This window comes from Sarcophilus harrisii, chromosome 5, assembly GCF_902635505.1.
Source record: "Sarcophilus harrisii chromosome 5, mSarHar1.11, whole genome shotgun sequence".
Lineage (NCBI taxonomy): Eukaryota > Metazoa > Chordata > Mammalia > Dasyuromorphia > Dasyuridae > Sarcophilus > Sarcophilus harrisii.
The window spans coordinates 39766529-39790117 of NC_045430.1; the positions used below are offsets into that span (position 1 = coordinate 39766529).

A 23589-nucleotide genomic window follows, 5' to 3' on the forward strand; every position below is an offset into this window, starting at 1 on the left:
GCCAGAAGTAGAAAAGCAAAAGAGAGAGACTGTGTGAGGGATGCAATGGTATCTACATTAAGATTAAAAAGCTATAGGGAAATGTTTCCAGGGTTTTTGATGGACACTTTACTGAAGAATGAGAAAGTTTTGAGGAGGAGGTGTCACCTCCACAAATGGGGATTTGGAAAAAATTGTCAAAAGACAATGATAGGTGATTGGGAGACTTGTACAACAATGTTCATTCCATAGCTAAGAGAATGGCATGAACAAAGGAACAGACAAGGAAAAGGACAGAAATGGAGGGCAAGGAGTAAACCAATCTGGCTGCAATGTATACAGTACACGGTAATATGATATAAAGCTGGAAAAGCGAGTTAGGGCAGACTCGGAAGAGCCTTGAATGCTAGGATGAGGAGTTAATGGTATTCAGGCAGATCATCTAATTAAAGGCTGAAATATACCATAATGCTCATCTATTTCTAGACTATCATTTTCAGAAATGATAACTGAGACTCAGAATATTAAGCAACTTGCCCAACATCACAAAATTATTCATTTTAAAAGCAAGTGCTCTCACTGTGAATTCAGTATTCTAAATGACTAGACATAGGAGTCTGGAGAAACCTGTGATCAAATGTGACCTCTGATACTGGATGTGTACCCACAGGTGCTCTAGCCTCTCTGGATCTCAATTTTTTCATCTCTAAAATGAGCATCATAAAGCCTATAGTATTTGCCTCCCAAGGTTGTGATGAGCATCAAATGAGAGAAAATATATAAGGCACTTTGCAAACCTTATATATAAATGCCAGATATTACTGTTACTATCATGATTTTTATTTTCACTATCACAAAGAGAAGACTTAGTGTCTTAGTTTCTGTGTAGAGAGGTTATATAATCATTTATAAGATGAGCAAGATAAAGGATACACTGGAGAGGGAATAGGCCAAAAGTAGGAAAACCAAATGGGTCTTCTTCTTCTAAAAATGGATTAGGGGAGAAAAGTGGAGCTGGTTCCAGGAACAAGAGGATGTTGAAGGAAAACTTAGGTTTCCTCTAAGGGAAAACCTCAGCTAAACCCCTCATTTTATACTTGAGGAGACTGAGCTCCAGGGAGGTGAAGGTGATTTACCCACATTATACAGGGAGTGTCAGAGGTGGGACTGGAACCCAAGTCTTCTGACTTCAGAACTCATGTTCTTTCCATGTACCAGCCTAAGATTAAGCAGGGAGCATCAATCAAACCTGATTTCGATGGATGTTTAGAGATCCCACTAAAGAAAGTTACATAAGACGCTAAAGAGTCTTTGGTAGGGCAGCTAGGTGGTACAGTGGATAGAGCACCAGCCCTGAAGTCAGGAGGACCTAAGTTCAAATCTGCCTCACACATTTAACACTTCCTTAGCTGTGTGACCCTGGGCAAGTCACTTAACTCCAATTGCCTCAGCAAAAAAAAAAAAAAAAAAAAAAAAAAAAGTCTTTGGTAACTGGAGCAGTGATGAAAAGCACTATTACCAGGAAAGCAGATGGGAAAAATTGGCCTGGGCGACTAACAATGTATTGGACATAACCTAGGGACAGACCTTTCGTGATAAAATAAGACTACAGGTTGCTATCTAGCAAACCCTTTAACATTTCAATTTAACATCTTTTTTTGCAACAACATTAAGAAAAAATAGGACTCAACGTTCACGCTAAGATGAATAAACTCTAATACCTTACCTTTGTAGGTAGTAACATAACAACATGTTCCATCTACTTTTTCAGTGGGAATGGCATTGTATATATCTGCATCCAATGCTTTATAATTTATAGTTTCTGTAGCCAAAACTTTAAATGGCTTAAGGAAAAAAAAAGAAAACATGATTTTAGAAATACAAGATATTCTTACTGTTCTCTTTTACAACCTTCACTTTGTGTCACTAAAGCTTATTTTTTTAACCTCCATTTTAAGAATTACTAAATTCTGTAATATCCCTAAGGTCCCACACAAAATATTTTTTCCCTTTTTTAAACAGAATAGACAATAAAAAATAAATTTTATTATACATTCATAATAAGGGATTAGAGATTGGATCACTTTAGTTAAAAGTTATCATCAGCCAAGTTCTTCATGTCTCAATGGAAGATCTGTATCTTTATCTCCATTATGGTCAGGTCTCTCTGTATTCTCCTACAGCCATGCTCAGAATTTTACTTTCTTTTCCCTGGGACTTCTGCCAGTTCCAAAAGATAATGATTCTTTCTACTCCCCTTGACTTTTTGAGTGAAATATAGAATCACAGATCAGTTCCAATCATCTTGTGATGAGGAGAGCCATCTACACCCAGAGAGAGGGCTGTGGCAACTGAATGTGGACCACAACATAGCATTTTCACTCTTTCTGTTGTTATCTACTAGCATTGTGTTTTCTTTCTCAGTTTTTTTTCTTTTCTTGTTGATCTGATTTTTCTTGTGCAGCAAGATAATTGTATAAATATGTATATAAATATTGGATTCAACATACATTTTAACATATTTAACATTTATTGAATTACCTGCCATTTAAGGGAGGGGTGGGGGGGAAGAAGGGGAAAATTTGGAATGCAAGGTTTTGCAGGGGTCAATGTTGAAAAATTACCCATGCTTATGTTTTGTAAATAAAAAGCTTTAATAAAAAAAAAAGAAATATAGAATCAGCAGAATACCTGAAAGCTAATCTGGATCAAAATGCAATATATTCCATATTACTTTATATGGATATTAACAACCATGTAATTATATTATTTCTACACAGGAATTTCAATATGAATAGGTAGGCTAGAATGTCTTCTGAAGATATACTTATTTTTAAATGAAACTTTTATTTCTGCGGCCATTTCTCAGTCACACCTGACTCCCTAAGACTCCATTTAGAGTTTTCTTGTGTGCCATTTCCTTCTCCAGCTCATTTTACAAGAAACTGAGGCAAACAGGGTTAAGTGATTTGCCCAGGGTAACACAGACAATAAGTGTTTGAGGCCAGATTTGAACTCAGGAATTTTTCTTTCATTATAAACACATTTCTTAAAAGTTAATAGGCTTCTGTCCTCAGCATCTATATCTTTGAAGCAAGTTATAACATACTTCTTATTGTTAATCACTGCTTTAACAGTGTCTTAGCCAAACAATTACTTACTTGTTTTATCTTTTCCCAATATGATCATTAGTATTCCAGAAATTCCCTCTATTACTCTTCATTTTGACGCTATTCTGATAGTTTTCACATATGGTTCTGAACATTTTAACATAATTATGTGCTCCTCAGAGATCACCTAGTCTAACCCAACTGCTTTTGCAGATAAGGAAGGCCCAGAGTATTGATTTTCCTGAGTTCACATAGACATTATGTGGTAGAGCCAAGATTGGAAGCCAGACCCTGACTCTAAATTCAATTGCAGTTTTATTCTAACACATAACCTGAGTTTTATTCTAACACATAACCTGGAAGTATTAATCAAATCACAAAACATTTATTAAGTACCTACTATGTACAAGGTATTATATAATAGGTACTAGAGATACAAAAAGAAAAATATAAGTTTACACCCTCAAACTCATATTTTTGGGTCATATATGTAAACTATATAACAAATAAATGCAAGGTCTTTTTGGGGGGTAGGGAGGAAAGCACTGTATTTGGGAGTTCGGTAGAGACTCTATGTAGGAGGTAGCATCTGAACTGAGTTTTTAAGCAAACAAGGGATTCTAAAATCTGGGCTTAATAGTGCATTTCTGACTTTTTCCTATAATTAATTTCTTCTCCAGGCTGACTGTCACTGGACAGTCCTTCAACTTTCTTCAACTGATTTTTCAAATGGTATGGCTTTGAGTCACCTTAATACCCTAATACAGAGTGCCCTGCACTCTGAATGTTATCAGCTTCCCAACAGCTGTTACAACAGCTATGCTTAAAACTGAAGAGGCATTCCAGAGGTGACATTCTAGATGGGGGCCATTCAATCCTCCACTTCTGGTTTCACAGAGACTTTTCTGATGACAACTATTCTGACACATGAGACTCAGAGATCCACAACCTTTTCAACTCCACTGGCTTTATTTCAGTGAGAATTGACTGTATCTCAGATCTTACAGTGACTTAGAATGGATCTCCATCTGTGGCACTGGGCAGCAGGAAAATAAAGAACTCAAATTCCTCCTTAGACTCTTAATTATCTAAATTTAGAAAAATCACTTAAATTTTCTGAGCTTCAATTTCTTCATCTATAAAACTCTGACAAAGCTGTTGTGAGGATCAAATGACAATATCTGAAGTACTTCTGTAAAGTATATGTCTATACACTGCTTCAAACCATAAAATGAACTATTTTTCTGATGATTATCAGCATTATCATCATCAATCAAAAGGTGTGAACTTAGTCAAATCCCCTTAAACGAATCAAGACAAAGTTATAACAACCAAGTTATAACAACCAATGTATTCAGTACTGTAATTAAGTTTCAGTAATTTTTTCTCTACTTTGACACATAGTTAAATTTTTGTACAATACTAATTGGCCACAATGATGTTCTAGTCTTCCTTTTTTCCTACATGCAGCTTACTCAGGATTGTTACCTTTCATTTTTCCTGATATTTTGTTTGCTTTTTAAGTTTTTGTTCATAGTGCTCATTTCAATTTGGGGCCATCTCTTAAAATCCGTTATTAAATGTTTTTTACCTATTGGATTTAGTTTTTTTTTTTTTTTAATATTCATGATGACAAACAGAAAAATATATCAAAGAAGAAAACAAAACTGTACAGATACTTCAGGTACTTCTAATTTATCTGCAATATTAACAGTTATTGAGTGCTTTAAAGTTTGAAAAGCACTTTACATTTTAAAAGTCATTTAATTTTCTTTTGAGAAGAGTCCTGTTAGATTAGTGTTATCCCTATTTTACAGGTGAGCAAACAGTGCTCAAGGTTAAGTGACTTGTCATCATATCCCTGGCATCAGAGATAGGATTTAAATTAGGTGACTTACTGATTTTAAGACCAGTGCTTTATCCACTATCCTAGGTCGTCCTCTATCAAAGGGTCATCTTCATTTTGGGGGTCAAAAGGGGAACGAGATAAAAATTTTACTCTGAAAATTGCCATAAGAAGCTTCAGATTAAGACTATGTCTGATCTTACTCTGTGAACAGTACACTCTAAACTATTTTAAAGAATTATAATAATTATAAAATATTTAGACTTAATAAAATAAAATCATCCTTTATAGAGAATCAAGTCAATTTATGAATTTCCTTTGCATGAAAAGTGGTACTGACAGAAATATCTTCAAAAAAGATCTTGATGCTTATGTTGAATAGAATTTCCATAAGGCATTTTCACAGGAAATGGATGTTTGAATACTACATACTTTTCTAAATGAAACTGACATCAAGGAAAAAATTTGTCAGCATACTAGAACTCATAAATGAATTGTGAGCATCTAGAAAATGTCAATATAATCACAAAGAGCCAGGCACCATGAGTTTCTCAACAAATTCATCGAAAACAAACTCATTTCCCTTTTGGCAGTGTTGCCAACACCAGAGTACACCAGAGACATTTAACAATATCTCCCATGCTGTCCTTAGGAACAAGATGAAAAATATTAGGTAGGTAGATTACTATCTAGAAACATAACAAAACTTAAAAAGTATTGATTAAACTAAAAAAAGTCTTTAATGTAGCAGCCTATTCTATTCAAAGGTTTTATAAAGGAGTTACTCAGCTGTGTTGTAAAAGTAGAAAATCTCTCAAACATGTGAATAGCATAAAGCTAGCAATAATAACAAATACAGATGAAAGAATCAGGATCCAAAAATATTTTAATAGACTAGATACCATAAAATGAAATTTTAATAGGAATAAATACAAATTATATTCTTGGTTTCAAAAAATTAATATACAGGAAAGATAATCTGGTCAAAAGTATTTTTAATCAGTGGTGGTGGTATGTGAATAATATAACATGATAGTCAAAATAGCTAATGCAATCACAGACTCATTGTTCAGAATTTGAAGGGTGAAGATTTCATGAATTGTGCCCCAAGTATACTACTTTTAGAGAATTCTATGCATTTCTAGGTGCCACAGTTCCTGGACTATCATCCATGTCCTGTCCACTATGTGAATTGGTCTGGCTATTTAGCAATTAGGAACTATGTTATTAAATTTGTGCTCTATTAAAAAAAGCTTTATGACCCTATTAGGCCTATCCTCCAAAAGAGATCAAAGAAGGAAAAAAAAAATCCCATATTCACAAATCTTTTTATAGTAGCTTTTTGTGGTAAGAAAGAAATGGGAAAATAAGAAAAAATAAGGAAAACAATTAATTAGGGAATGGCTAAATAAATTATATGAATGTAATGAAATACTACACTAAAAAAATGACAGTCTCAGAGAAATTTGGGAAGACTTGCATGAACTGATGAATGAGGCAAACAAAACCAAGAAAAGAATTTACACAATAATAAAATGTTTTTAAAAAGGCTTAAGAACTCTACACAAAGCAATGATCAACCATGATTTTAGAGGACCAATGATGAAGAATGCTATCCATCTCCTAATAGAAAAGCATCAGACTAAATAAGGAAACAAGACATTTTTGGACAGAGCAACTATGAGACTTTCCTTTGATTGGCTATTATGCATTTGCTACAAAGGTAACATTTGTTTTTTAATTGAATGGGGGAAATGGAAGAGAGAAAAAAATTCCTGATCATTGAAAAAATTCTTTACAAATATGTTTCTTGAGGTCAGGAAATGTCTTGCTCTTTGTACTTAACATATTCAGTGTGCCTCTTACAGTGTCTGGAACATGACACATAAAAGATGCTTAATAAATGCTTGTTGATTGAGTGGAGGATATTCCAAAACTGGTGGACATCCAGAGGTGGTTTACTGGGCTAATGAAGTAACTTGAAACCACACCATATAAAGATCAGTTGAATGTATTGGGAGTATTTGGTCCAGAGAAGAAAAGACATGGGTAAGAGAGGAGAGCTATCTTTAAACTGTTTGTAGAGCTATCATGTGAAAGATGAATTAAACCCATTTTGCTCCAAAGAGCAGATCTAGCAACAATAGTGTGATATAAGGAAAAACTTCCTAACATAGGTCTCCAAAATTGAAACAGTCTACTACCTGCCTTTGAAGGCAGTGAGCGCTCCCATAGTCCCAGCAGTGAGGAAATTAAATGGCTATCAACAGCTCATGTGGGGACTAGAACCAGAAAAAGAAGGTAGGAGTAGAGAAATAGACTTGAAAATCATCAATGGATTTCAATTCAAAGATATTAAGTAGTATGCAGTATCTGAATGTATGCAGGGAAGGTAGGAACCATTGTGATGGTTGGATCCAGTCCAAGACATCCCAGATGATGTTTTTCAAAACACACTTGCCCAGTAAGCATAGTGGATCCAAAGAAAAACAGAACTACATACAGAATAATTTCTGGAAACTATTTTAAGTCCTTATCTTTCATGGCAATCTAGAAAGCCAATTGCCAGTATTAGCCATCAACATATCCATATGGGTAGGACTTGTAAAACTTGTTCTAGGTAAATTAGTTTTGTCTCCTTATGCTTAAATACACACAGACACTAAAAATTCTCCAGTTAAAGGTAGGATATCTTGGAATTTCCCTAAAAGAGATGCTGAAGAAAACAAACATCTGAAAGCAAGGGCCTATATGGCATAATGGATCAAAGCTTCTAAGAACCAGGAACATCTGGGTTTAAGACCACTTCTATGTGACCCTAGGCAAGTGCTCTATGCCATCCCATATGGGATCATGTAACTGCATGTGGGGGTTGTTATTAAAATTATTCTTTATGTACCCCATGCCTATTTTATATAGCTATATTCCTGGAGTCATATAAAAATTTCTTGGATACAAGACAGTTGTGAGTGAAAAAAATTTAAGAAATCCTGTTCTAGGCAGTTCTATTAAACCATAAATTTAAAAGCAGGTATCTCAGAAATAGAAACTTGAGTTTCTACATCTAAGAGGTACCTCTATCGATGAATCACAGATCTAGCTCACATGCTTTGGATCTCATTTGCTTTCAGCTTCAGGGAATCATTTCTCCTCCAGTTCCTTTCATTATCATCATTTTCTATGCTTGCGCAGCTTTTTAAATAGCTGTATGTACGTATTTTTGTGCAGTGCTCCCAAAGTCTTAATAAAGTTTTGAGCTAGATTAAACGGCTGAATGTAGCTTAGACAGCTAAGGCTTTGGGGGATACCGCCTGTGTGTATGCATATGTACGAATGTATGTGTGTGTGTAAAAAGACAGAGGATGGGGAAGAAAGACGGGTAGATAAGAGATATAAGGTCATGAGGAGAGGGAGGAAATAAAAGTAAAGAGTAAAGAGAAGGCAGGGAAAGGATGGGAGAGCAGACCTCGCTCAGTGACTACGCTGACAATTCACCTTAGAGCTGGTCAAAGGAGCTAATCGGTTTCTTTATATCTCCAGTCTCTCTGTCTCTGTGTCTCTCCACATCTCTCTCCAGGTCTCCCTCTCCCCTCCACCCTCCCTTCCCCATCTTTCACTCCCACACCCACCAGCCTCCCGCCCCGCCCCCGCATCAACCCAGATCCACTGAAATGAGAAACCCCTTTGGCTCCGCCCCTGTCCCCGCCCCCCCCAGGGGGGTCCGCCGGCCCCCTCCCCCTCGGCATCAATTTCCTCCCCTCAAGGTGGGGCGCCGCTACCTGATGCTCCCTTTTGACCGACGGCTCGTCTTTCACCTCCGTCACAAATACGCAGGGCACCTTGCTCTGCACCGAGCCCAGGCGCCGCATCGCGGGCCGCAGCGGCCCGGCCCGCCGGCCCGGCGTCGCCCCGCGACCCCCGCCGCTCAGATGGCCGGCAGGCAGGCAGGTGGCCAGGCAAGCGCGAAGACGCCCGAGTGAGGGAAGAGCGAGCCACAGATGGCCCACGGGCTCGAGAAAGGGGGCAGGTCGGGGGCGGGGGGGGGGTGGGGCTCTCCTACGATGTCCAATCACAAACATCCTCTCCCACGGAAGGCGGGGAGAGTCTCCCGGAAGGAGCGGTCCTTCCGCATCGACCGTTGGGAGTTGTAGTCAAGTTGAGGGTTGAGGGGAACTTCCGCGTCCCACCTAGTCTCTGCGCTAATTAAGGCCATGGGCCGTTCAGTCTCTGTGCTCACCCGGCCTCCGAACCCAAAGGTCAACGAAGTAATTAACCCAAATCACATAAAATGGGAAAGTGTCAATAACTCAACGTGCAATATGCCCTCTAGAACCTTCCCGGTGAAATATCTGGGTCCTCAGTAACTCAACGTGCAATATGCCCTCTAGAACCTTCCCGGTGAAATATCTGGGTCCTCAGTAACTCAACGTGTAACTCAACGTGAATATGCCTCTAGAACCTTCCGGAAATATGGTCCTCAGTAACTCAACGTGCAATATGCCCTCTAGAACCTTCCCGGTGAAATATCTGGGTCCTCAGTAACTCAACGTGCAATATGCCCTCTAGAACCTTCCCGGTGAAATATCTGGGTCCTCAGTAACTCAACGTGCAATATGCCCTCTAGAACCTTCCCGGTGAAATATCTGGGTCCTCAGTAACTCAACGTGCAATATGCCCTCTAGAACCTTCCCGGTGAAATATCTGGGTCCTCAGTAACTCAACGTGCAATATGCCCTCTAGAACCTTCCCGGTGAAATATCTGGGTCCTCAGTAACTCAACGTGCAATATGCCCTCTAGAACCTTCCCGGTGAAATATCTGGGTCCTCAGTAACTCAACGTGCAATATGCCCTCTAGAACCTTCCCGGTGAAATATCTGGGTCCTCAGTAACTCAACGTGCAATATGCCCTCTAGAACCTTCCCGGTGAAATATCTGGGTCCTCAGTAACTCAACGTGCAATATGCCCTCTAGAACCTTCCCGGTGAAATATCTGGGTCCTCAGTAACTCAACGTGCAATATGCCCTCTAGAACCTTCCCGGTGAAATATCTGGGTCCTCAGTAACTCAACGTGCAATATGCCCTCTAGAACCTTCCCGGTGAAATATCTGGGTCCTCAGTAACTCAACGCAATATGCCCTCTAGAACCTTCCCGGTGAAATATCTGGGTCCTCAGTAACTCAACGTGCAATATGCCCTCTAGAACCTTCCCGGTGAAATATCTGGGTCCTCAGTAACTCAACGTGCAATATGCCCTCTAGAACCTTCCCGGTGAAATATCTAGGTCCTCAGTAACTCAACGTGCAATATGCCCTCTAGAACCTTCCTGGTGAAATATCTAAGTCCCTTCCATTTTTTTTTTTTTTTGTGAGTGAAATGAATGAATATAATACTAATCCTATGTGCGTCATAATGGTAAATAAACCCTTTTACAACGATCGATCCTCACAAGCCTGGAAGCTAGGCGCAAATATAATCCCCATTTTACAGAGAGGAAACTGAGGCAGACAGATGACTTATCCAGGGTCACACAGCCACTAAGTGTCTGAAGTAAATTTGAACTCAGATCTAGAATCCAGTCTTAGTATCCCATCTTCCTCTTTACTTAGGTGAGTAAATGAATAAACAGCTCTCTTTATTCATCTTTTTCCATGGGCTAAGCAACGGGGATACAAAAAGTATTGTTTTGAAATTGCTCAGAAAAGGTCACTGGAGAAAACATCTGTAGTGGTTCTCAAACTTTTGTTTTCAGTATCTTTATCCTATTTAAAAATGATTGAGGATCTCTCCAAAGCGTTTTTGTTTATCTGGATTATATTTATAGACATTTTCCCCTATTGGAAATAAAAATTATTTTTTTGAATTTGTAGACTCTCTCAAAGGGTTTCAGAGATTCCCAGGATTCTTTAAACCATACTTTTGAGAACCACTGATCTGGAGGATACTCAAAACCTAGAACAATGTAGCACAAAATTGGTTTCCTTCATTTCAACTTGTTAAAAGATTCCATTGGACATCTGACAGTAAGCCACTGTTTGGAATTGTTGATCCATCTTGTTCTTTCCTGGGAAAGGGAAAATATATTTGTAAGCAAATCAGAAACTATTCTGATTATCTACTAGATTTCAGCATCAAATCCCTCATGAGTGGCTTATACAGGGAACATCAGTTAGTAAGTGTCCTAAAATACCAAGTTTAAGAAAATTGAAAGAAATTAAAGATTTCCTCAAAAACATTTGATGTGTACTTAAGAAATGTCCTCTTAATATTCACTTTAGTTTATTATGTTGTGAATAATTTTGTAATACAAAGCCACTTGATTTTCCTAAAATTCTCACAAGAAATTACTTTTTGGAAAATAGGAAATTAAAAAAAAACACCAATTGAATCTTTTGCTTAAGATTAAGAATCCTTTCAGGTTTAACGTTTGAAACATCTATTGGGTCATGACAGCCTAATTTACTTTTTACAAATGCACACATTTTTGATGAAAGAAAAAATCCCATTGCTGATGCTTCCTAATTTTTTTTTCTTTTGATCCATTAAGTTGTATGTTATGGTTGTAAGTTCAAGGCTTCAAATGGAAAATAACTTGGGCGGAGACGGGGATAGAGGTGGAGTATTCAACTATTCTTTAAAGTCTTTTAATAATGTGTCAAGACACAATCATTCCTGTAAAGACCTGATATTTATATACAATAAACTAAAAGGACTCTAAGATGGCATTATGAATAGAGAGCAGAGCTTGGAGTCAGACATTCCCCAAGTTCAGAGGCCTACCTAGACCTCAGAGGCCTACGAGCTGTATGACCCTGAGCAAGTCACTTTACCTTATTGGCCTCAGTTTCCTAATAAAATGCCTTGAAGAAGGAAATGGCAAACCAACCACTTCAGTATATCTACCAAGAAAACTCCAAATGGGAGCATGGAGAGTTGGATATGACTGAACACAACTAAACAAAACAACATGTATTAAGTGAGGGCAGGAGATAAAACTGCCATCCTAAAATAAATTCAGGTCTTTTAGACATTGACTTAAATAAAATTCAGGTGGAGACAGGGATAAGCTGTATTATTTTCTTGGTATAGTCTGGAAATCTCAGGTCTACCAAAGCTGGTCAGCACCTTCTCATTCACATAATAGTTGTAGCTGCCTGAGGTACTGACAGATTAAGTTACTTGTCCATGCCCACATAGTACCTTGTCCAGGGGTTGGACATGAAAGTACTTTCTAGCTTTGAGACTAATTCTCTACTATCCCATACTGCTTCTCAGAAGTATTAAACTAAAATTATGGAAACTTAACAGGTATCATTCTTCTGAAATATGAGCATTACGATTTAACATGTTCAATTAAATGAAACTTTTCAATTTCAAGAACTAATTGAATATACATTTGATAAATAATGATATCTGATCCCACTTTTTCATGCATTCTTCAGTCTAACTGAAGTTTGACTTTCTTCTTACCATTCTTTATATAGGTTTAGACAAGGTGTGGAGATCTCATTGTGATTCAGAGCTACAATATGCAGCAAGTATGTCTGGTGTTTTGCTCAATTAGATGACAAAAATCCAAAGAGTATATCCTTTCTTTGTAAGAATCTCTGACCAGTAGAATGTACTTCTCCTCCAGGGCAGGAAATGTACTAGATATTCCTAGTTTAATATCTTGCACATAAAATAAGCTTAAAATGAATGTTGATTGATGAATATAACTGAATCTGTGCAGAGTAGTTTGCCAAAGGGCAAAAGATTCTGAGGTCCGGGTTATGATGATGATGATGATGATGATTATGAATTAACCATAACCAATTAGAGAGGATGAAGGATGGAGAAAAGACAGAAATTTGCTAATTGAATATTTTGTTTTTTCAATTACCTTACATTTTCCTATGGGAGAGTAATGAAGCAAAGAAACCCCACATATGGGTCATCCAACACTGGCATGAGCTACTTCAAATGAGCGTTAATATCAAACATCCGCATCTCTTTGTTCCTGCAAAGGGATAAGCCAAAGCAACTTTTGCCTTCTCTGTCGGGAAGGATAGATATTTAAATAAATAGCCACCCACAACTGCCATTTCCCAAACTGTCACAGAACCTTTCAAGTTCAACATTCTCTCACTTCTGGGGAAGGACCATCACCTAAAACATTCCGCGTGCTGTTTGAATAGTAGCAGAGAGGCCACCAATCTCTCTGTCCACATGTACTCCCCATCACACATGCAGCAATTTCTTCAATGTCTGCAACACAGCCGTGGGAATAAGTCCCTGGCAGCAGAGGTAGCTGTCCATGTCCACTGTCAGCCCCAAGATCACCAACTCACAGCCACAAACTGGACTCCTACCCTGAAGGGGGGCACTCACCAGTACTGCCTGGATCTCTTGGGCTGCAAGAAGCAGCAAGGCATAGCTGCCAGCCCCAGGTAAGTGATACAGCATTGCAGGCTATGGTTTGGGAAAACCTTCTTGAAGGGACTTTGGTTTGAATATTCTAGCATGCAACCAAGTCTGGCATCACTAAGGTGACATAGAGTCTGAACACAGATCCCCAATGGGGAAAGCTAAGTTTCAGTCCTTTTCCAGCCACCCTTCTTAAATCTTACTTGCAAGAACTAAAGTTCCATTAACACTGGATGTCTCTCCCCTTGAAAGATTGAGCTTCCTGAATAAAGACTTTTAGTGTTTTCTCTTCCCTAGAGTGATTGAATTATCAGAAGTAGAGCTATTTACTCTTCTTTGCCGTGTTAAGGCTCTTAGCCAGCTTGGCCTGGATTCTCTTTCAGCTGTGTTGAGGTGGTTGATGACTGTTCATTCCTGAATATAATGTTGCTCTATGATGTAAAATCATCTCTTTGAAAAATTTGTCATATATATATATATATATATATATATATATAGACACACACACACACACACACACACATACACACACACACATATACATCAGATTCTCATAATGGTTGTAAACATGTTGCCACATGTAGCCATGCAATAATGGACCTTGGTAACAGTATTTGAAAACAATTTCAAAAGCAGCTGCTTGTCCATAGGTGAACAGGCCATTTATTTGGAGTCAATGATCATTTAAAAATGTTCATTGGGGGTGATTATCCCAGTAGCCTATGTGCTTAGGATGGGTACTTCGTTGTTCTAGAGTTAGAAGGTAGGGTGAAATGAGAGCCAAAACATTTTTCCTATATTTATTTTATTTATATTTTCAAGATGTTATCCAAATCTTTTATTTTCTTTTTCCTCAACTAAGTTTCTAAAGCAGTTAACATTTAAAAAAAAAAGTTCTGTTCAAAGTGTTTTCCTAAATGTTAAGATATTTTTTGTTGTCTTTTTATAGTATATAGGTATATATTTATATGTATGTATTATTGGTCTATGTACATTCTTTCTACATTATGAAAAAATTTTAAACCATTGTATGCAGAAAGGTTACTTCATCAACTATTTTAACCATCTAATGTAGAAACTTTAATTTTTCTTCATTTAAATCTATCTTTAAAAACTTCCAGCAAAGTGGGAGTGCATTTTTATTTTTAAAATAATCTCTTTTCTGGAAAAGGTCCTTCCCTTGTTTTCTCTTAAGCTCTCCTCCATTTATATTTTCATTATGATAGCTTCTCATAGCTCTATCAGAACACTATTGACAAGACCTCCAAATTATGTTTCATTCTGAGCATGAGACATTATAATATCTTACTATAAGAATTCCCTAACTATGTGATCCAATTTTTGAAAACTTATACTCAGCAAATGTTCTACTTGTGGGTAAAAAAACTTTTCTCCTTGAAAGGAGGATTAAAAAGGATTAGAATACAGATACATGATGAATAATCTTTATTTTCAGGTAGCTATTGTTATATATTATCTCAATATGACTTTAATTTCCATCTGTCATAGTGGATAGCAGCATTCAAATACATATTTGTACAGCAAATGGATTCATATTAAACAGGAATATTATACCCTAGAACTTATATTTTTAGATATATCCAAGTCATCTTTAAAAATAAGATATCAAATACCTCTCATTGTTATGAAGTATTAATTCCTTTCTCCCAGATATGTTCTATCACTTAGTTTGATTTTTTAACTAAAAGATTGGTAGAAAAATATATTATTGTATTTTTTAATATCTATCTTAGTTAATAATATCACCCTGGAATTAGGAGTAAAGGAAATACTGTGACATTATTCCTTAATGTCAAACTGGCTAACAGGTACTTGTGAGGTCATTTATGATGAGCACATAATGACCCAGGTAACAATGAGAAAAATTCTGGAAGTTTGAATTTGTGTACTGGCTAGCAACCACTTTCAACATTTCTGCAAAGCGAGAGAAGGTATCTTCTGATTTAAAATTTTGTTAAGAATTACGTATTGCGTAATACACTGTCAACAGGAGGTCAGTTTTAAAAGGAGATTACTACTGATAACCTGGACAAATCTGGAAAAGAGAGTTTTTTATTTTTTATTTTTCCTTATACACTGAGACTTCTTAAAATTACATTCCTGCAATTCTTATATAAGGACAGTGGAGTAGCAGCAAGAGAGGTGAAAATGACAGAAGTTGGGAATGACTGCTATTTCTTTTTTTATTCCACATGCATAAAGGTAAATATTGTACAAATTTACAGACGTTCACATCTCTTAGCTTTCTGGTAGAGAGAGGGAAGATATAGCATAAATTTGCATGACCAAATCAACATTAACCAGTTTTTATTTTTGTTTTTTGTTTTTACTTACCCATATATTTATTATGGTAAAGTTGATTTTCTTTAAGGAAATATAGAATTTGGTATTTTTAATAATTTGGCTGAAATCACTGCTGCCTACAACAGTCATACTCAGAATGTCTTTTAAACCACATATATTTTCATAGTGTACAATCTGAAGTTTTTCTAGACTTTGAATTGCTAGTATTAGAATGCTATTTCATTGAAAACTCTGCAGAGCATATGGCTCTTGTGATTAATGGAGATCATAAGTGTGGTGCCAAGGTTACATGAATTAGCTCTGTTTTACACACTCAGTTGAATTCAGGTCACCTTCAGACTCACTTTAATGAGTCCAATTCATTAAGTAAAATAATGACTGTGTTTTGCTATGTAATTTTAAAATAGTTCATGATTTTATAGTTTTCAAAGCACTCTATATAGTGCTCTTAACACTGAAGGCATTCAATAAATGTTTGTTGAATGAATTAATAAATTTAGTGGATTAGCAAGGGTCCCTAACTTTTAAAGGAAAAAAAATAAAAGTAAATATGTTCAGATTGGCAAAGTTATAATTCTCCCTAACTTAAATTAGTTCATTAAGTCATAACATTAATATAAGTTCACCGATAATTGATTTAAAACTAGAGGAAAAAACACAGATTATTTAATGCAATCCTGCCCCCCTCTCCTTTATTTTATGAGGAAATTAAGACCTAGAGGAACTTAAGTGATAGGTCCCATTCAAGTAGAAATGACAGAACTGAAATTTAAATCTGATTATCTGATTTCATATCCACTACTTTACTATGCAGATTCATATAAACAAGGGGTTTGAATTAATAGTGCCAGTAGATTTAGAAAAAAAAGTCTAAATATATGATTGAACCATACTACTTATGTAAAAATAAAGCAGAAGAAATACTTTCTGGGTCTAATTCAGCTATAATGGATCCAAGAATCCACTATCATAAATATGGGATAGCAGAACTGTTAAGCCAGTTCTACTTTGAGAATATCTACATATTATATCCACAGGAAAACCACAAGGGAAAAATTTTTGCAGGGGACATAGTAGAAATGTTATTGTGAGAGATATTTAAAAATGAAAAGTCAGGAGGAAGAGATCAAATATGGAGAATGTGGTGAGGAATGTCCTGGGACAATCGCTTGTCAGTCTATCCCTCTGACTACAGAATACTGAATCCAAAGTTAAACAATACTTTTACCATATAATAAAGACGAGAGGGATAAAAACAAAGGAATGAGGTTTCTACACTATGGAAAGAATGCAGAATTAATGATTTTTGGGGGTGTATTAATGTTCTTATTTGGCTTACACCTGATTTTTAAAATACTACATGCTTGAGAATAGAATAACAATGTAATAATTATAATATAGCCCAGCTTTTTAAATGGGAAAAATGGAAAATACATACATAGAAAAAAATAGAAGAAAAATAAAAATAGAAAAATAGAAAATAGAAAGATATAAATATTAAGATTCATTCACCATTTTCTTAGATGCATACTGACTAGTAAAAAATGCATGAAGTCCATAGACACTGGTTTGAGATCTCAATTCATAAACAGGAATCTTATATGCAAGCAGAATCTGCCTATTAGGCCTCCAAATATTTTTTTCCTAGAAATTTGAGGTTTTCAGAATGCTAATAGCATTCATGCATATTCTATCTCCGGGCTATGGCCTAGGTTATCACTAATCTTTTGTGCATCTGCCTGATAAGCTGCAGATAAATAATCATATATATATGTATATATTTGCATGTACATATATATTTATATGTATATAAAATCATTTTGCCAGTAAATTTTGGCATGCAATATTAAATACCACTATACATTATTTTGTAGTGTTCTTTAATTCTCCTTATACAACAGTCTCACCTAACAATAAATTGAAACAAGCCGTCAAAGATTTTGGCAAGTAGTGTTACATTTCTGGTATTTATTTCGCTAATGGCTTTCTAAATTAGCTATAAGCATATTCATTTTAAAAATCATGAGAATGATAGGTACAAATAAGTGACCTACAATTATTGTTGACCTCTAGCATCAATATATTGTGAGTTTTCTGCACTGTTTACTTTTTTCTCTTAGGGTTCCCAGTGCCGATTCCGACACTGTGAAGAAGCCCTTGGCAGTGACACTGTGTGCTCATTATGGAGAGAGGGAAAATGTTTAGATCCACTTTGCAGATTTAGACACATGGAAATGCAGGTAGAATTGCTCCTCCTCCTCCTCATCGTCATTCTTTGTCAATAATATAGCACGTTAGTAATCTTCTTGACCTACATCACAACATGACAGGGAGATGATGTTACTCCTGCCGGTGGCAAATAATGGAATTGATGACGGTAGCTTGCTACTGAACTTGAAATCTTAGGCTAGTACATAGGAATATGTCATAGGAACCTCTGCGACCTCAATTCAAATTTAGGGCTACAATATTGACAGCAGGACAAAATCCCCATTGATTAAAAAGCAATCGCTTTCATTTGGCATTTTTTGTTGCTTTTTTTTTTTTCTCTTACGAAATATTGAGTTTGTTATGAATACGGCCTCTGAAAACTCCATTTCTTCCCCTTTTTCTCTAGCAAAACTGCAGCATTTCATGCTTCTGGGAAACTCAGCCTCTTGGTTGTGTGAAGATCAGTTGTGTGTTTTATCATAGCAAACCCCGTAATATCAATGGACTTTTTTTGCCACCAAGTAGCAGTGAGTATATTTTCTTAATAATATTTGCATGGCAGATTGAAATCTGAATGTAAACTTCTACTGTAGCTGGAAACCATCTGTCTAGGAATTGTGATGTGGGATGGCAGACCACTGAAAATATCATGAGTGATATGACTCTGGCAATGTTAAATGGAAGATTCTATCAAAAAGCATGAAATGAGGCTTGGAACAGACCCTCAGACTACTTATTCCTGTGTCTGGTGATGTATCAAAGGGGAGATGATATATCTCAGGTCTAATAGTATGTATCCAAGGTGTTTTTTTTTTTTTTTTTTTTTTTTTAATCATTGGAGTGTGATTAAGTCATTGACCCCACTGGATCTGTTCTAAAAAAAAAAAAAAAAAAAAAAAAAGATAAAAACAGGAATAGCCTTTCTCATGTGGGTTATGACCATATCTTGAATCACTTGTGACTGCTTTTAGGAGCAAAGAAATGTCCATAACCCCAAAGAATAGCCCACATAAACATTTAACTCCTTAGCAGTTTTGTCTCCCTACTGTATGTAACACCTAGAGGCATCTAGGTGGTAGTGCAGTGACTAGGACACTGTATGTGGGACCAGGGTGATGTGAATTTAAATCCAGTTTCATACTTGCAAGCTATGTGACTTTGAACTTAACCTCTTGTCTGCCTCACTTTCCTGGTCTGTAAACTGGAATGATATAACCTACCTCCCTGGTTTGATATGAAGATAAATGAGGAAAAAGATCATTAAGAACTTTGTAAACTTTAAAAGTACTATTTAGATGCTAACTATTATTATTATTATTATTATTATAATCATTATGGGAGCTAGGTGGCATAGTGGATGGAGCACTGGCCCTAGAGTCAGAAAGACCTGAGTTTAAATCCAGCCTCAGACACTTAATATCTGTGTAACCCTTGTCAAGTTACCTACTTGTTTGCCTCCATTTCCTTATCTGTAAAGTGAGCTGGAGAAGAAAATGGCAAACCATTCCAGTATGTTTGTTAAAAAAGTTCCATATAGGGTCACAAAGAATCAGACATGACCTAAGTGACTAAACAAAATTATTATTATTATTATATAGAATAAGTGACCAAGACAGGTCCAGGGCCCTTTTCATCCAGCTTAATTGTGCTATGAAGTATGAGGGGCTAGAAAAGCATTAAGTGGGAATAGTGCACAATAATTTGATACCTCAATTGTGAAAAACTTTTCCTTGAACATGTGACTATTTGGGATTCCATGATGCTTCTCCTACCATATTGTCCATGGCCATTTCCTTTTAGTAAGGTTCTACAATACAAAGTTTGCCCATATCACCAAATTTTTTTTAAATTTAACAACCCACACTACAACATAAATGAGAAAGCTTGGTGTCTTATTTTTCCTATATCTGCCTTGTTTGTATGTGGTTGTTTTTTGTGTTGTGTCACCTCTATTAGTCTATGAGCTTCTTAGGGGTAAGGACAATCATTTTTGCCTTTCTTTATACCCCCAGATACTTAGCATAGTAATTGACACACAGTAGGTACTTAATAAATGCTGTTGACTAAGTGATAGTGTTGTGTAGTAATGATGAGATAATGTTTGCATTGTGGAAGAGATGGCAAAATTTGGGAATTTGAGAGAATCTGCTTTAAAAGCCCAGTCAGCTCTTTCACAAATTCTATTAAGTGTGGCTCAGTGAAATGGACATTCAATTTGGGGTCAGAGAACCTGGAGTTGAGTCTTAGATCTACTTTTGACTATCTCTTGAGTCCTTGAACAGGGCATTTCATTTCTCTAGATTTCAATTTATCTGTTTAAATCCTGGTTTAGACTAGGATCTAGGGGGTGTGCGACCCCCCCTAGGGTGTGCTGGTAAACGTTTATCAACTTGTTCTCCAAAATTTCAGGACATATTTTTTAAGTTTAATCTAAATTATTAGTATTATCACTTTCCCAAGCCTAGACAATTAACAAAACAAATCAAATCCTGAAGATGGTTCTCAAGGAATAGCCTATTAGGAGTTCTCCAGCACACTACTACCTGTGAAGGTTCCTTCTAGTTCTAAGGCTGTATAGTTTTTATTTGAAAAAAATGGAGTAGGGATAGATAATCTCTAAGGTCTCTTTTAATTAACTCTGGCATTTAGGATAACTTCCAAATGAACTTCCAGATGAAATAACACACATATAGCACTTTGAAACTTTAAAATAGTATAAAAAGATATTGTTACTATTGTTTAAAGAATGAATAAGAATTTTGAAGGTAAAAAGAATATGAGCAAAATAGAAAGAGGAAAAAAGTCATCTATGTTTATTAATAGAGATTAGAACATATAAAATACATGTGGGGAAATATCAAGAGATGTATTTAGAAGGAGCAGCTAGGTAGTACAGAGCACTGACGCTGGAATCAGGAGGACCTGAATTAAAAATCTGACCCAGGAATTTATTAGTTGTTTAAACTCTGGCCAAGCCATTTAATCCCGATGCCTCCAAAAATAAAAACAACAAAATGATTGAGGAAATAAGAAAGAAAATGAGATCACAGATTGAGGATCACTAAGGTGCCAAAAAAGGAAGAGGAATTTTAAAGAAGCCAGAGGAGGTAGAGAAAAGCATAGCATTTAAAGAATAAGAATAGGAATTGGTCAACAGGATCAAATATCACAAAAGAAGGCTAGAGGGTTGAAAAAAACCGACTCTGGATTTGGTGATTATTATAGCATTGACAACTTGAAGAGATTAAATTTAGTCAGTAACAACAGTTTTACCAAAGGCTTTCACAAGATCATAAGTTCCTTGAGGGAATCATCTTCACCATTCTGCCAAATAATAGTGCCATGAACATAATAATTACTAAATAAGTGTAAAATATGCAGCATAGTCTTGATACTATGGCTGTGACTAGCAGTGAAGTACTATTAAAAATGAGGACAATTAATATCGATGACACGGAGACTGGATCTGAGATGTAAAATACATCTTGTCACCTGCTCTCTTCAATTAATAGTCCCATTTTTAATTGGAAGTTGGGAGGGGCATATGTAAAGAAAGCTATTTAAAGTTATGAAACTTGGGGTGAGTCCTAACCTCTTCTACTTGTTACCTTTTGTAAAGTTAGCCAAATTTATTTTAACTCTCTGGGCCTCAGTTTCCTCATCTGCAAAATGAGGTGATTGGATTAAATGAGACCTTGAATTGAAGTACCTTTCAGCTACAAATTTATAATTCTGTGATGACAATGTATCTTTAATTCAATCTGCCTGGTATATCATTTCAGATGTTGAATTTAAGTGTTTTAAAAGGTTCATTCATTATTTTTAACAATCCATTACTTGATTAGAGAAAATTACTTAATCCCAAAGTGGGGAGGATTTGCTCATTTTATAGATTCTATAATTACAGTTCTAGAACTTCTATAGGAGAAAGTGTTTTGGGGACAACCATTCCCCCTGACACCTGCCCATTGTGATGAGTAGACAAGTCATTCCATGGGGAGTCTTTGAAAAGGGAAGGTTTTCTTAAACAATATTTAAGTTAATGAATTTCTATGCTTTTCTGAGGGAAGAACTAGATTACCACTTCTAATTGGTGTGATTAACCATAATGCTTTTTGGATTATAATTACCCAAAAGATATAAGCAAAAAGGAGTCCTAAAAACAAAACACCAAAAAAACAATTAGTTTTGAATTTGTACCCCAAACAATTTTATATATTGAATATTCCTAGAGATAAGAAACTTATAGCTCCAAACATTTCTTTTAGGGGATCAGAGGTACAAAATATATGTAGTAGAATGAGGATTTGTTTTAAAAATTGACAAGGTGGAGAAAGCAGTACCTCCCATTCCAGTCATCTGTGGCTGAAGTGACAGTCTTCGTCATATAAGAAGGATGAAGTTTCTAACACCAAGAACTCTATAAAGCATAAATGACAAATCTAAAATTGAGCACAGTGGTGTGGAGCTATCCTGGCAAGGGAAAAATAAAGGTTTCAGAAACAATTGCCTACTTGTAGAAATTCATCAGAGACAAGTGTGTTCTCAACCAATTCCCCAAAACACAAAGATAGTTGGTGTTTGGGGACTTAAAGGAACAACAACATAACTAGAAACCAACATAGGTAACTCAACATATGTCAAGCCCTTGATGTACATCAATCCAACTACCTAATAAAGCTGCTGCCCCAGATTGGCTGCCTGCTATCATATGTCCCCAAGCACTATTAAAAGCCTAGTAGAATGACAGAGATAAAACAAAGTGTTGAATTTCATGCTTGGGTGCAACCCAAATGTACTTCATTATAGGAGGTAATTGAAAGCAAATCACAAACCTCAGGAAAATGTGACATCAATATGTATTGTGAGCTCTCAGGGAGATATCTGCCAACTTGTTTTGTATTGTATTTAGCAGAGAGCCCCACACAGATAATAAGCCAAATGCATTTGTTCTCTTGATGGTGGTGATGACAATGACTTTTAAGTTTTGGTGCTTGTTATAGAAATGTCCAAATAGTTCAGTGTAGAGTGTGGAATGACAACATCCAGAAATACTTCAAATTGATATTCATTATTTGAATTTCATCTTGTTTCCCCTTTCCTAAGGAAGGCATAGTAGGAAATATTTTTTGTTACATGGGAGATGGAGGAAGGGAGATACTAGGGGAAATGTAGACAGAAAACAAAAAAAATCAATAAAAATTATTTTTAGAACAAAGGCCAAAAAAAAAAAAAAAAAGAATTTAATTAATGTAGTAACTGAATAGTTAATTCTGTAAAAAAGTTAGTGTGAATGAGTCCCTTAAAAGGAAGTGCATTATTTGAATTCACATCCCATATTTCCTTCAGGTTAGAACAAATTACTATATTTTACATAATCAAAACTTCAAATAGCACAAATTTGAATAATATGACCACTGAAGAGAATTCATTATTTGCACTAATCAAGACCTAACTGCAAAATATAGGGTATGAAAACATGACTGAATGGAGGAGGGTTTTGTGTATTTTGGGGAATTGTGCTATTCTAATACAATTTCAGGTTTAGTATCATGTGATAGTTTGTAATACTATGAAGAGTAGAAAGAGTTACATTGGACTTAAATTGGAAACCTCTTGCTTTTACATATTCTGTGTATAAGTCACAATACCTCTCTGAGCTTTAGGTCTTCATCTGAAGAATGAGGGAGTTGAACTAGATGGAAATCCTTTG

General features: G+C 36.1%; 2 protein-coding genes and 1 long non-coding RNA gene across 16 annotated transcripts in view; 1 reads left to right on the forward strand and 2 right to left on the reverse strand.

The window, feature by feature from the left end:
• C5H12orf29 (chromosome 5 C12orf29 homolog) overlaps positions 1–8956 on the reverse strand; it is a 29195-nt gene extending 20239 nt beyond the window's left edge. Inside the window, exons 1-2 of the mRNA XM_023504328.2 lie at positions 8715–8956; positions 1706–1823 (exon numbers count right to left, since the gene is read on the reverse strand). Of these exons, the coding sequence (XP_023360096.1) occupies positions 1706–1823; positions 8715–8804 (208 nt within the window). The 5' untranslated portion in view covers positions 8805–8956. The remainder of the gene's footprint in view (positions 1–1705; positions 1824–8714) is intronic.
• Positions 8957–10792: 1836 nt separating this feature from the next.
• LOC116419302 lies at positions 10793–13778 on the reverse strand. Its single transcript, XR_004229579.1, has 3 exons — positions 13544–13778; positions 12817–12933; positions 10793–10998 (listed from the first exon to the last, which is right to left on the reverse strand). It is a non-coding gene; the product is annotated as an uncharacterized LOC116419302 (long non-coding RNA).
• C5H12orf50 (chromosome 5 C12orf50 homolog) overlaps positions 13112–23589 on the forward strand; it is a 63153-nt gene continuing 52675 nt past the window's right edge. For 9 of the 14 annotated variants that reach the window (XR_004229571.1, XR_004229574.1, XR_004229569.1 and 6 more), the window contains exons 1-4: positions 13957–14103; positions 15480–15563; positions 17786–17905; positions 18283–18403. Coding sequence is in view for 4 of the 14 variants with exons in the window: in XM_031938518.1 (XP_031794378.1) it covers positions 15510–15563; positions 17786–17905; positions 18283–18403 (295 nt within the window). In the remaining 10 variants the exon portion in view is untranslated. Of the gene's footprint in view, positions 13364–13909; positions 14104–15174; positions 15293–15479; positions 15564–17785; positions 17906–18282; positions 18404–23589 lie in introns of those variants that run through there. The other 5 variants (XR_004229570.1, XR_004229577.1, XR_004229576.1 and 2 more) reach the window with 5 other exon arrangements.